The sequence below is a fragment of the Pleurodeles waltl genome, chromosome 10 (genome assembly GCF_031143425.1).
Source record: "Pleurodeles waltl isolate 20211129_DDA chromosome 10, aPleWal1.hap1.20221129, whole genome shotgun sequence".
In the NCBI taxonomy this organism is placed as follows: Eukaryota; Metazoa; Chordata; class Amphibia; order Caudata; family Salamandridae; genus Pleurodeles; species Pleurodeles waltl.
In genome coordinates this window covers 80412063-80425911 of record NC_090449.1, presented here as the reverse complement: position 1 = coordinate 80425911, position 13849 = coordinate 80412063, and the positions used below count along the sequence as shown (strand labels likewise).

General features: G+C 42.3%; 1 protein-coding gene across 1 annotated transcript in view; it reads left to right on the top strand.

Moving 5' to 3' along the window:
* Positions 1-13849, top strand: part of LOC138262378 (uncharacterized) — a 269900-nt gene that overhangs the window by 47100 nt on the left and 208951 nt on the right. Inside the window, exon 9 of the mRNA XM_069212276.1 lies at positions 2480-2712. Within this exon, the coding sequence (XP_069068377.1) occupies positions 2480-2712 (233 nt within the window). The remainder of the gene's footprint in view (positions 1-2479; positions 2713-13849) is intronic.

The window sequence follows — 13849 nt, the reverse complement described above, 5'->3', positions numbered from 1 at the left end:
ATAACAAACATTGGGGGTCATTCTAAGTCTGGCGGGTGGCGGAGGCCGCCCGCCAGACTTCCCCCCTCCAGAATACCGCACCGCTGTCGGAAGACCGCTGCGGTTATTCTGGGTTTTACACTGGGCTGGCGGGCGACCGCCAAAAGGCCGCCCGCCAGCCCAGTGTAAAACTACCTTCCCACGAGGACGCCGGCTCAGAATTGAGCCGGCGGAGTGGGAAGGTGCGACGGGTGCAGTTGCACCCGTCGCGAATTTCAGTGTCTGCAAAGCAGACACTGAAATTCTTTTTGGGGCCCCCAGGGGCCCCGCGACACCCCATACCGCCATCCTGTTCCTGGCGGGAGACCCGCCAGGAACAGGATGGCGGTATGGGGTGTCAGAATCCCCATGGCGGCGCAGCGCGCTGCGCCGCCATGGAGGATTCTCATGGGCAGCGGAAAACCGGCGGGAGACCGCCGGTTTTCCGCTTCTGACCGCGGCCGAACCGCCGCGGTCAGAATGCCCTGCGGGGCACCGCCAGCCTGTTGGCGGTGCTCCCGCCAACCCTGGCCCCGGCGGTCATGGACCGCCGGGGTCAGAATGACCCCCATTATGACTTAAGGATCTGTCACAAAGAGCTTCACTGACCTCAAGATCTAGCTTCAGAAAATGAACCAATCAAGTGAGCTGTTGAAACAGTGTAGTCCACGATCACCACTCAGGATTCAGACACATGAGAGGTCAGTAAGTGTACTACCTAACATCATGGAAGATCTTACTACCAAATATGAATACCATTTTCAGCAATTATTTTTCCTGTACTATCTGTAGAATAATTTTCAGTGAAAATGCAGATAGGGTGGACAGTTTAAATTACAGATGTATGTAAATGAAGAATATTTGGATACCTTCAATACAGATCTTACCATATCCCTTTAAATAGACGAAGAAGTCCATGGAGCAAACTTCCACCTTTCCATGCTTTAAAAACTCCTGCCATTTCCTCAAACCAACCATTGATTGGAGTTGATGAAAAGCTTTGCTCCTTTGCTGTTATTGCCACAAAACCTACAAAGGCCTCTATCAAAAGCATGTGACTTCCTGAAGGCTCTTGAATATAGCTGTAGTCCTTATCATGATGCATAAGGGCTAATTTTATCTATATAAGCTGATCAGCAAACAGATGCCTGCCATTCAGGAGCAATTGCCTGATGTGAGTAAAACCCCACACACTGTCACTCACAGGTACAGCAATGCACTCCCATGGAAAACAGTGGAATCAGGGAAATAAAATAATACATCTAGTGTGCGGTTGTGTGTGTGTGTATTTAAAAATGGAATAATACATTTAATTAAAAAAAATTAAACTATTATTAAAAAAGAAACACAAATAGTTTTAATTATTCAACACAATGTAAAAAGACTGCGTAGGCGGGAAACTGTGTGTGTGTGTGTGTGTGTGTGTATGTGTGTGTGTATGTGTGTGGGTGCATGTGTGTGTGTGTGTGTGTGTGTGCATATATTTTAAAATGTAACAGGAAACTTAATTTAAAAAGATAAATTGTATTTTTATTAAATGAAAAACAATTTTAATTATTCAAATTTACAAAATACTGAATACAAATAAAAATATTAATGAGGGTGGAGATTTACTGTTTTAAAATTATTTACTAATTAAATTAATATATTAAAATTAACTATTTAACACACATTTAATTTGACGTGTTAATGTACCACAACACTTTATTTTATGAGTTCTTTGTTAACAATACATATTTTAATTTAATTTGCATCCATATTGTACAATAAAATATGTTTATATATTTTTAAGAATAATAAAATTTTATAATTTTCCATATACTTTCCTAGACTGAATCCCCTACATGATGGCGGAGTTCTCCACTCACTGGTACAAAATTATTAGTAGTAGGTTTACACTCATAAAACCTGTTGTAAGAGGCCCCATCCCCTTATCTGAAGAAGTGGAAACTTACAAGCCTACACAATAGTATAAATCTACACTTAGAAATGGTGAATAGCAAACAAAGGCCCATATTTATACTTTTTTAGCGCTGCATTTGGGTCGTTTTTTTAAACAAAATTGGCGCAAACTTACAAAATACAATTGTATTTTGTAAGTGTGTGCCCATTTTGCGTCAAAAACTACGCAAATGCGGCACTAACAAAGTATAAAAATGGGCCAAAGTGTATTACACTTCGGTGCAGTAGCAAATATACATGGGAGAAAATATTCAAGTGTATATTTATCTTTGTGAATAGGACCTCAGGAGTATAAATGTTTGTATTTAACGTTTATAAAATCATATCTGTAGCAAATTTCTGCAAGGCAATGTCTTAGCACCATAAAAAGTGATGAGTACACAAAACTATAAATACATATATTCTTTTTTAGCAATAAACTAGCTTGGGTATCTGAAATGTTTGAGGTTTCATTCCTGCCATGCTGCTTAGGAATAATTTGTACTTTTCTTCTCTTAAGAATGTGGAGTCTTCATGTGATGAGATGTCTGCACTAACACAGCTCAGTCCCCAGACTCAGCATGAGCTTGTTAGCAACACTTTGGTAGTCCTCAACAGTGAATGGAGTTTGAAGAACACGTCTGAATGGCTACAAGCTTTTAAGCTTATTTTCACCAACTTCTCATCGGCTATCAATGAGTCCAATATTGCCCAACTCCCTCTGAATATAGCCTGCAATCAGCATCAAGAAATGTAAGTGCAATCTTCCAGTTTCCTAACACAAAGATGCTAGGTTCCTCTGATATGGAAATACTGATCACCCCAGGCAGTACATTTGTGCTCCCATTTTGCACTCCCTGTAGTTTTGTTTTAATTATTGTACATCACAACTGATATAAAATAGAGTGATATTGTGCTATATGAATACACATTACGAACAGATGAGAAACAATCATTGGTTAATCATATGACAGATTAATGCACATTTTGCATAAATCCGGTGGAAAAAGCCCCAACATTTCCCTCAATGAAAATCCACGTATAACGTTCAGCATAAGGGACTCTTTGTTCAAGAAAAGTGTACCTGATGCAACTGTCAAGACTCACACACATTTACGAGGAAAGGACAACTTTCTTTTACCAGAGGAAACAGACTCAGACTTAGGCCCTCATTATGAACATGGCAGTCCAGACCACCATGCCGGTGGTGGCAGTAATTACCGCCACTGGCATGGCGGTCTGGACCGCCATATAAATAACATGGACGGACCACCAGAGGCGGCTCTCCACTACCGCCAGGCTACCGCCGACAGGCAGCCTGACGATTGCGGTTTATATTATCCGTCAGGGCAGCGCTGGATAATGAACCCGTTTCCACCAGCCATTCCCTGGCGGTTCTCCCCACCAGGGAAAGGCTAGCGGAAGGGGTGCTCTGGGGCCCCCCTGGGGCCCGTGCACTGCCCATGCACTTGGCATGGGCAGTGCAGGGGCCCCCGTGCACAGCCCTGACGCGCAGGTCACTGCGGCATTGACAACGGCTCCATGTCGAGCTGTCGGCAATGTCTAGGCCCAGCATTCCGCTGGGCCGGCTGGCAGAAACGCTGTTTCCACCCGCCATTCCCAGCGGAATATACTTTATTGGGCCAGCGGGGTCTCAAGGGGGCTGCGGTCTGTTAAAAGACCGCCAGCATGAACACAGCGGGGATTCCCGCCGTGTTCATAATGACCCCTTAGTTTCCCTTGGTGATTTCTCATTATGCAGGGGTTTCTGAGGGTTAATTCTGCCCCCACAAAATTAAAGGGATCCCCTAATATCATTAACTCCAGGGTTAGTGTAAGCAGTTGTAAAGAAGCCCTGAGTATTAGATCGGATGACCCCTCGAAACCTAGTTGATTTAGTGTATTGGCTCAAATTGGCTGTACATCTGGTGATTCTGGACAAATCACATAGGGCCAAACGTGATGGATCTCCCATCTGCCATATTACAATCTCCGTAGGCTATAATGGGTTCGTACTATGGCGGGCGGGATATCCGTCACGTTTGTGACGGAGTAACCCCCTCCACCAAACCCTAAATCAGGCCCTCAGTCTCTATGTGCCTTTCAAAGAAAAAAATGGTTCTTACCTTCTGTACTGTAATCTGGTGCTCATGTAAAACACTTTAATGCTGTGGCGCCAGGTTATCCTTTATAAAAACTGCAGTAAACAAGTAAATAAATGAATAAAAATAAATACTGGGGCTATACATTCCTCCCATCCCCAAGTTAATATGGCCCCAAGAGAGAAGGATCACAAATTCTCGCTGCCCCAGCTCTATGACCTCAGGTACCTGCCCATGTTGCCAGGTGATGCATGGTGACAGAATTGGCTGTTAGACAGAGGTACATCTGGCAATCACATTCTTCGTAAAGGAGAGATATTGTTAAAGCTGGCACATGGTTTACTGTCTCAATCAAGACAACAAAGCTCTCTCTAGTATGCAACAGAGTCCACAGTTTAATATCTTGGACAGGCCAGACATCACAAAAAACTGCTGCAAATATTAGTCTCACACTTTAGGCCACACAGTTAACCCACTATGTGACATAGGTCAGAGACCTACAACACAGAAAGCAGAGTTATTCTTCAAATAGATAACTTCCAGGCTTGATAGCAGAGCCATCGCTCAGGTTACTAAAGCGCAAGCCTCAGACAGGAGGGATATGCTGCAGGTTACACACTTCTTACAGGCCTCCAACAGCAGAGAAAACCAAACGATTGTACTCATCTCAAACCTCATATACCATACTGTGCTCACAACATGCAAATTTCTGATCTTCACTCATACACAACAACCCATCCCTGTGACAAATGAGAGCCATACCCATGCATGTGGTTCAATCAGGACGTAGCCATTTAATCACACAAGAATACTTCAAGGGATGACAAGCAGTTACCTAGAAGTTAGACATGAGAAGCAAGCGAGCAAGGAAGGTAACACACATTGTACAGAAATTGCCTTGAAATATATTAACCAAATACATTTCAGACATGATTCCTGAGTCCAGTGATAAACACTTACAAATGCATTGTGGCCAGCAAATTCTATTTACCTCCACACAGGGGCATGTACCTTGTGCCAACAATTCACATCCCCACCAGGGTTCAGGGGCCAATAATGTACTCAACATCTATTTTAGAAGGTTCACAGTCACTTCTGACTAGAGGAGGGATGGAAAATACATACCATTTGATACGGAAAACAAAAAAACACGGAATCTCATAACGCACAGTCCCCGCTGGGGTACCTGTAGCCTGGCCAGCCTACAGGCAAAGCTGCCATCCATAATCAACTCCAGGCAACCAAGGGTAGGGCTAAAGATTCAGGACCACCAGCAGGTCAGTCCCCCATCCACCCACTCTGGTGGCCACCAACATCATTACCCCGTCAAGGGGACAAAAACAACCAATGATCCACTTTTTGTAGGTAGCTGCGTTATTTTCTGTCCACATTTCTGCTGATCTTTGTTCCAGGTGTGGGTGGGTGTTCTTCTCTGAAGCGACCCCCGCCACACGTCCATATCCTCCAGAGGTGCTTGAGTAAAGTAGTCAGGGGAAAAGGCTGCATACCTGACCTGCTGTGCTTTTAAGTCCCCTGTCTTGGCGCCTCCGGATGATGTCACCACCTGTCCACAGGTGTCCCCATCTCCTGCTCCTGCCCGTGGAGTGACTAATGGCAGCCCTCTGCTATGTGCAGGGTACAGCAGTCCCTAGTTACCACTCGTATTACATATATTAGGGATTAATTTCTGAAAACGAAGGTAGAATCAGCATGACATTTGGCAACATTTTGTCATTTGTGCATCTTTATTTTTGTCTGGGATTGCCTCATGAGTTTCTTCCTTTACAAAACCGGATTTACACCTGTTAACAGTGATTTTGTAACATAAAAGGACTGACATTAATTCATGGTGACCTGACAACAAAGAGGCAATTGGCAACCCTACATGAGTTATTCACCATGCTGTTGTGCAGTCTGCAGTCTAATCTTCGGAGAGGAAAGCAATCCCCCAGATTACAGAGCTCTTTATGACAGCTTCGAGGTCCATGAGGCTACATGCTTTACAGACTCACACCTTTGACACTAAAAATGTTCTGTGTTTTTGAAAAAAGTTGTGTGGAGTTTGGGACTGGATTGTGTGCCTGGCAAGTCAGGAAAGGGTTAGCTGAGGCGTGGTCTGTTGTTTTTTTTTCAACCAGAGTGTGGAATATGGTAAAAAGGCACTGGATAAAATGGTTCTAGCTGAACTCACCCAGAGGGCACCATCCTGGGGTGCGCACCTTTCAGTTAACTTGCCCATGCATTCTGAAGAATGACTATACTTTCAACGCAGTGTACCGCCAGATTGTTTTCAGTAGCTTGAGTATCTTACCGTTCATCGCAAACAGATCCATGCCATTTCACGTTTCACGTTGGTCTGTTAGCATTTTCTTACTTTCCTCTAAATATCCTGAAGCATGTTCTTAAAGTAGGCTGATAACTACTCTATACTGTAATTTCGTGTGCTCATGTAATGTGTATCACACGCTGTCCTCATTAATTCAGATGTGGAATTTTCTCACTCACTAACACGCATCTCCCTCAATGCCCCCACTCATGAGTGTGTCTGTGCATTGCATAGTATTCTTCTACCACAACACCTATTATTATAGTCCTTAATGTTGTGTTTTCTTCTGCTCTCTCTCCTGGACTTCAATTCACTGAAATGCAAGAGGCAGTGGAAGTGACATCACACGCCCTTTGACCTCCACGTTCACTTACACGCCCATAATTATACATACACACAAACTAACACTTACATACACTGCCTCACATAAACACACACTCACCTGCAAGCATGCACTTGACATACATTTAAAAGCATTTTAAGAGCATATTCCAGCTAACTATACTCCATTTTTATTATACTAATAGTGAATAGTATAGTAGTATTCGCTATGAGTATGATAGAATTTTGACCGAAAACAAAGAGAGAGGAGTACCAATTGACGTCCATGAAGACGAGCTACCCCTGTGCTCCAGGCTCTGATTTTGCCACCTCTGAGCCCAGGGGTCATGAAGGCAGTGCCAGGGGTAACAAAGGGCAAGGGAGGGGTCTCAGCTGCGACTCCTGGCGACCCCCTAAATGACGTCCATGCTATCTCTGTAATAATCACTTACCGTAACTGCTAACCCCATTTCTTTAACGTTTTCTGTTACTCAGGTTGTGGGTTTACAATGCGTCTTATAAAATCGTATAAAAAAACTTCCCATTAAAAAAATGGCCGCCGTAAGGGCTGCGACATGTGTAGAATATTTCATAGACTACCTTCACAAGAGCAGGCAAAGGCGTGGGCATGTGTACCGTCTACCATGCATTTCACCCCAAAAGCAGAATCACAGTGCTTAAGGGAGTTGTAGATATTTGGGAGTTTCTGAGAAATTGGAGAAGACAGATAATAAATGTAGTGCAGGGTGAAGGAGAGACGGCAGAATGGGTATGTGTGCGAGGGGGCACACCTCACACTGGCATCATGCAGATAATTCCTGGCATTTTGTGGATGTTAGTTACACCAGAGCTCCACCACTGGTGTAATGTTGATGCTCTTACAAAGGTTTTAATTCTTAGGGGCATATTTACAAGAAAGTGGCACATTGGTCCCAGCGCACCACTTTTCTTGCGCACCCCTACCGCCACCTAACGACACCATGGTTGTGCTGTAATTACAATACGATGCACCATGGTGGTCGTTAGCACAATAGTGTCAAAATGTTTGACTCTATTGTGGTGCTTTGCTACACTAGATCAAAAATGTAGACACTAGTGCAGCAAAGTACAGGGAGGCCCATTGATTTCAATGGGTGCGTCAAAATGATGGAAAAAATGGTGCAGTGAAATGTGGTAAATTTCCCTGCACCATTTTGTCGGGGGTCCTAATGGGGGAACGCCCCTCCTTACATACATTATACCTGGCGCAGGAATAATATGGGCAAAGGGGGTACAAAGTGGCTCAATGCATGCATTGAGCCACTTTGTAAATATGACGCGGGGAACAGGCCACCATAGCTCCGTCTTAGCTTGTAAATGTGCCCCTTCATATATTGTGAGTATGCAAGGCACAACAGTGCCTTCACCTGGTAATTGTGGGCAAGCATAGCAAGATAGTGCTCATCTCAACGTAATGGTGTGCTTGAATAAATGACGGGAATTCCTGACTTATTGTGGGCATACCTGCTTTGACTGCGTCAACTCCTTGCATAATAGTGGTGGAAGTCTGTGGCAATATGGTATGCAAAGCACTTTATAGACATGAGAGTGGAATCTGCCATGTATGGCAGGGTATTTCAATAAAAATATCATATAAAAAAATATTGTGGGTCACAAATATTGTGTCAAAAATATTTGAATTTCAAAACTATCGCTCAAATAAAAAGCAAGCGTATTGTGTTTCTAGTAGCTCTGAGACAGAGCAGACAGGTTTAATTTGAGAAACTTTGTAAATCAATTAGAAGTACCACAATAGTTACAAAGTCATAAACACAACACAGTAAAATTCCACTCAAATTTATAATAATGGCAATTTGTTAATAAAAAAACAACAAACTTACTTTATTTCGGCAAGCCAGCACCCTAAAAGTGTACAGAAATATACAAAAATAGACAATAAACAAAAGTATACCAAAATTACAAAAATCAAATAAGAGGAACCAGAGATATGAATTTTTTAAATTTCTAATGAAAAAATAGCACAAAAAAGTACAAAGCGGTACCAGCAGGCAACTGGTTATAGTAGACCGGGACAAAGGTCAATTTTAAGGCTGGCCGCGATAGAACATGGGTCAGATACAAGGACCAGGTTGGTCCCGGTCAAAGAATTACCTTAAGACTTAGAAAATGTCTGAGAATGTAGAGTTCTCGGCAGGCATGGCAGCAGACTGCATCAAAGACAGTGTAATCGATGATGGGGTGCCAAAGGATAAGCTCTCGGTAAAGCTGTCCAGAAAGGCAGGAAAAACTCTGCAACTGAAAACCCATCTGCCACAGTGACGGTCCGCCCACCGCATTTAGATTTTGGCAGTCCCATAGGTGAAATCCTACATTCGATTTGTCGTCTCCACCAAGAAACACTGCCTGCATCGACAGCATGACAGGGAAAGGGTGGCTGCCAGTGGGACCCCACCCACCCTTCCTTCAGTGCAGTTTTGGATGTGCCTTACTGCCAAGCAAAAAGTGGAAGTCCGACCACTTCTGGGTTGGCAGACTGGGACGGAGTAAAGGGATGAAATCCGCCAATGCGGTTTAGCAGTGACACTGTCAAGATCTAAATCAGGCCCTAAGAGGGTCATTACAGCCCTGGCGGTATTCAGACCACTGGGGTCGCGGTGGCGGTCCGACTGCCACATTATGACCGTGGCGCGGGTCGCCAGCACTGCCAATGTCCCTCAACAGAAGGGACTGGCGTTGCTGGCGGACCAAGTCTGCCAGAGCAGCGCTGCAAGCAGCACCGCCCTGGGGATTCTGACCCCTGTCTCTGCCAGCTTTTACATGGCGGTAGCACCACCACGTAACGCCTGGCGGAGATGAGGTGCAGGGGCCCCAGTGGGCTCCTGCACTGTCCATTCACTTGGCATGGACATTGCAGGGGCTCCCATGGCCAACCTTGTCGTGCTGTTCACTGTATGCTTTGCACCTGCTGACCTAGCGGGAAACTCCTAATGGGGCTTGCAGGAAGGTGGCCAAACTGGCGGCAACCTGACCGTGGGAGTTTGGTGGACGGCCATTTTCCTCCGCCAAACTCATAATGACCCCCTTAGTCTCTTTTCTGGCAGTAGATTCCTCCAACTGGGCAAGGCTACAGTTGGTGAGGGTTCGACGTTGTTGGATGCTGGCCAGTGTTGGGCCAGTTGAATCAAATTTGCAGCTGCTGAGAAAACAATGAAAGCTGCACCAAAGTCAGGCCCACAAGCAAACCTCCATCAGTGCATCAGCTTAGCAGAATGGTCCCGGTCTGCTGTCAGTTCTCCCAGCAGAAATGCTTGAAAAAGTTTCTAAGTCTCATGTTTTAGGGTTAAGCAGGAATGGTACACTATGACACAAGCCAAGGGTTCCAGGACATTCGGAACAGCACATGGGGTCAGGACCAGAGGTGGGCAGAACTCACAGAGTTTCGCATGGAGTTACATAAATACTCAACAAGATTTTGTGGAGTTCCGCAAATGGGTGGAAAATATGAATGTTGTGTTGCTTGCGCTGCAGTGTAGCACTAATAGCCCAAGCGGCGCAGAAAAATTAGCACAAATGGAACCATGCGGTATGCAAGAGTGCACGCCATTCAAGTTGATTTTCCTGCCACTCAAGTAGATTTTTTACTGAGCAGCAGCAAATCTACTCAAGAGGCACCCCTCTGACTGTGACTGCTCGTGACCATCTGCATTAAGAAATCACACTAGAGGTGCCAAATCTTGCTCCCATTTTTGTAGCCTCATAGGAAAAACAGCAATTGATGGAATTTGGTCAGAACACCATGTTACCAGAGTGATGTGGAGTCACCAAATTCTGCCATTTTCACAGACTCCTAGTCAGGACTCACTTCACAGAAACCACTAACAGGGTCCAGTGCACGTCCAGGTTAAACTGGTCAGCCAGGCACCTTCAGGAAAGAGGTCTTAATGCAGCTTTTGTGTCCCTGTAGCTGAATAGGAGGTCAGCTACTGGCCCTTGGAGTCCACATCTTTACCCTGGATACAGGTGGGAGCCGGTCCAGTGCTTTAGGTTCTCCTCACTGGTCACAACAGTAGGTGCAGTCCTTCTTCTGTCTTTCACAGGTCTAATAGTGTTCTGGCCAGGGTGCCACGGGCGCTTCATTTATGTCTGTGAGTGGGGGTGACTCCTGGCCCCTCCCTAACCAAAATGTAAAAAGTTCCCAGGAGTAACTATACCTACCTTTTTAGTAGTTCATCTCTGCCCTACGGCAGTCAATCCCACAGTGACCTCTCTACCTAAAGCTCAGACGACTGAACCCTTTTTTCCCTTGTGCAGAGTTTCTGTACCCAACATAGAGATGTGAACAGGGAAAAGAGTAAACTTTCCATGTAGTCATTTAAAATTGGTTCCAGGTGCAGCTTGTCTTCCACTGGAATTGGTTACTGGCTGGCCTGAAGGACAATAGAAGGGACAGTCTCAGGTGTAGGCTACATCTGCCTGTGACAAGACAGGCCCCTGAGAAGACGTCCTTACTATTGCTTATGTTGGTGTGGGAATAGTAGATGTAATCTCCTCAATGTCCACACTTTCTCTAATTCTGCTTATGTTGGAGGAGGAATTGTAATTATAACCGCTACATAGTCCAACACTTTCCCTGCTTTTGCTTATATGGAATGGCAATAGTAAATGTAACCCCTGCAAAGAACAGCACAGACCATGTTTTAGGTTGGAGAGGTTGGAGTTTGATTATTAAATTTGCCCCTCTAAAGTCCAACACTTTTCCTTCTGTCCATTCCTAATATTTTGTTTTATGTCCTTAGTTTTCAATATATATATATATATTATATATATATATATATTTTTTTTTTTCTCCAAATAAAGCAATAAACTCTCCTGGAGTGCAACTAATCAATTGTTTGACAATTGCTTTGGGTTGGAGATTGTGGAGGAATGGTCCTTTCCTCATGTATGCACCCGTGAATTTGCGTGCCACAAGGTGGACCGTTTGATGGAGGATATATATATATATATATATATACACACACACACACACACACACATATATATACATTTATATATATGTGTGTGCGTGTATGATGCTAATGTATATATTTCTTATGTTTTAGAATCTTGTCTTTAATAATATATTTACATTTATTTGTTTTTTACTATGTATGTAAAAAATAAGAATTACAAATATGTGTTTTTTCTCAATTATTTCAAAGTATTAGTGGCTGTTTCATAAGGGTATCTGACCCTTTTTTTAATTTATACTTTTGAGAAAGTTTACTCAAAAAGTTTAACTTACCTGTGGGAGGGAGTCAAATTCATGAGAGTACGTTACTCCTGTCAAAGTAGAAGTAGTAAGCCCAGCACCACACATAGCTAACCACTGGTACTGCAACACCATCCCGTTGAAAATAAGAGGAAGAGACTTTAAATAAAATCCCATAGGAAATAATGTTAAATTAAATTTATTTAATTTAATATAATGTTAAAAATATACGTAAATGGCACACATTTATTGTTTCATTTCAAACTATTTTAACAATCATTTTCAGTGTGAAAATAAATGTAACATTTACAAAATATATTCAAATTACTTATATTTTATTCTTTTCATCACTTTTAACTGTTATTAAAGCCTATTTAGTTTTTCTGTATGGGGCATTTGTTATTTAACTTATAATTCAGAAAAATAATTCTAATTATTTTTTAATATATGTAACTTAATTATGCTATTAATGCACAATAAAAGTAGCAATGCTGAAGAATTTTCATTGTACATTTAAAATAAATATAAGAATGAATTTAAATTCATGTTTAACATAAACAATATTTAATATGTTTTTGAATTAAATTAAAGTATAAAATGTTTCCCTATACCATACCATATAGAGATCTCCACCTCAACTGAAGAGTCTCCTTAAAGTAAAGTGTATGGAAAAGTAAAAAACTAAACATGTGTAGCTTACTAAATATCTGTTGTATGTTAAATTCACATTATAAATTCATAACATTATCCGCAATGCCCAATGTTGGAATCTTTTCTGTTACTTCACAAAACAATTGAATTTAAAAGGACAGCAAATAGCCCCAAAGTCTTTGACTAAAAAGTTGATTTCAGATAACTGTTCTGGTTCGTTTTCCACTCAACTCCAGTTCAGGTCCATTCATAATAGTGTATTTCAGTACTGAAAGTCCATAAAAATGTATATCAAGATACAGAGGCAATAGAAAATGATATACAGTAGTAAGTACAAATTATATACCTCAATTATTTTGAAACAATTGATCTAGATTTGTCAGCCCTGGCTAGAAAACATTCAGCTGCAAACTGGATTGATAAAGAGGGCAGAATTTGTAAATACAAAAAAGTCACTCAACAATTCATTAATTTCTTATGTCTTAGTAAGGAAAATAAGTATTTGAAATTAACCAGTCTGTAAATTCTGCAAATAAGGATAAGACACATCATTGAATGTTATAACTGTCAAAAAGATACTTAGATTCAGCAATAATAAATGCCCAAACATTGTAAAACACATCATATGATGTAGTCTGAATCTAGTAAGTTAATTTCTTTCATGCATAGTATTTGCCCAGGCTAAATAGGTTTCTATATTTTTGTGTTAAAACTAAATACAATCTTACAGATGATTCTCCTGTCTCATTAGATGCCTGAGTAGTTTGCTTCTTTTTACAAATCTTTTAGTTACCCATTTATTATGTTTTTTAATGTTCCATGCTTTAGAATACAACTCGGGACAACCCAATTCAGCATAAACTTCTTCAATAAATATTAATCATAATATCCTATAGAGAGCATACAGTTTAATACAGTGTTGAATCACTTCAGTGTTAAGATTGTCCTTTGAATTAGACGAGCTAGAAATTCACAATATGACAGTCTAAAGTTTGACTCTGTCCATCAAATAACCAAACACTTGTTGTTTTTGCATTTGTCGCCCTAAGTGGGAAGGGTATGCCCAGACGTGGGTCCCGTGCTTCCCATGCCACTGGATTCAAGCTAGCCTGGCTGATGAGGGGTGAAACCCCGAAACCGGTCCCAGGATGCTTGTTTCCAGTCCAGGGAAGACCTGGCCTAGCAGTTCGGGCTGGACTGTTCCCATGGGGAACAGGGTCAAGACTGATTTGCATATGG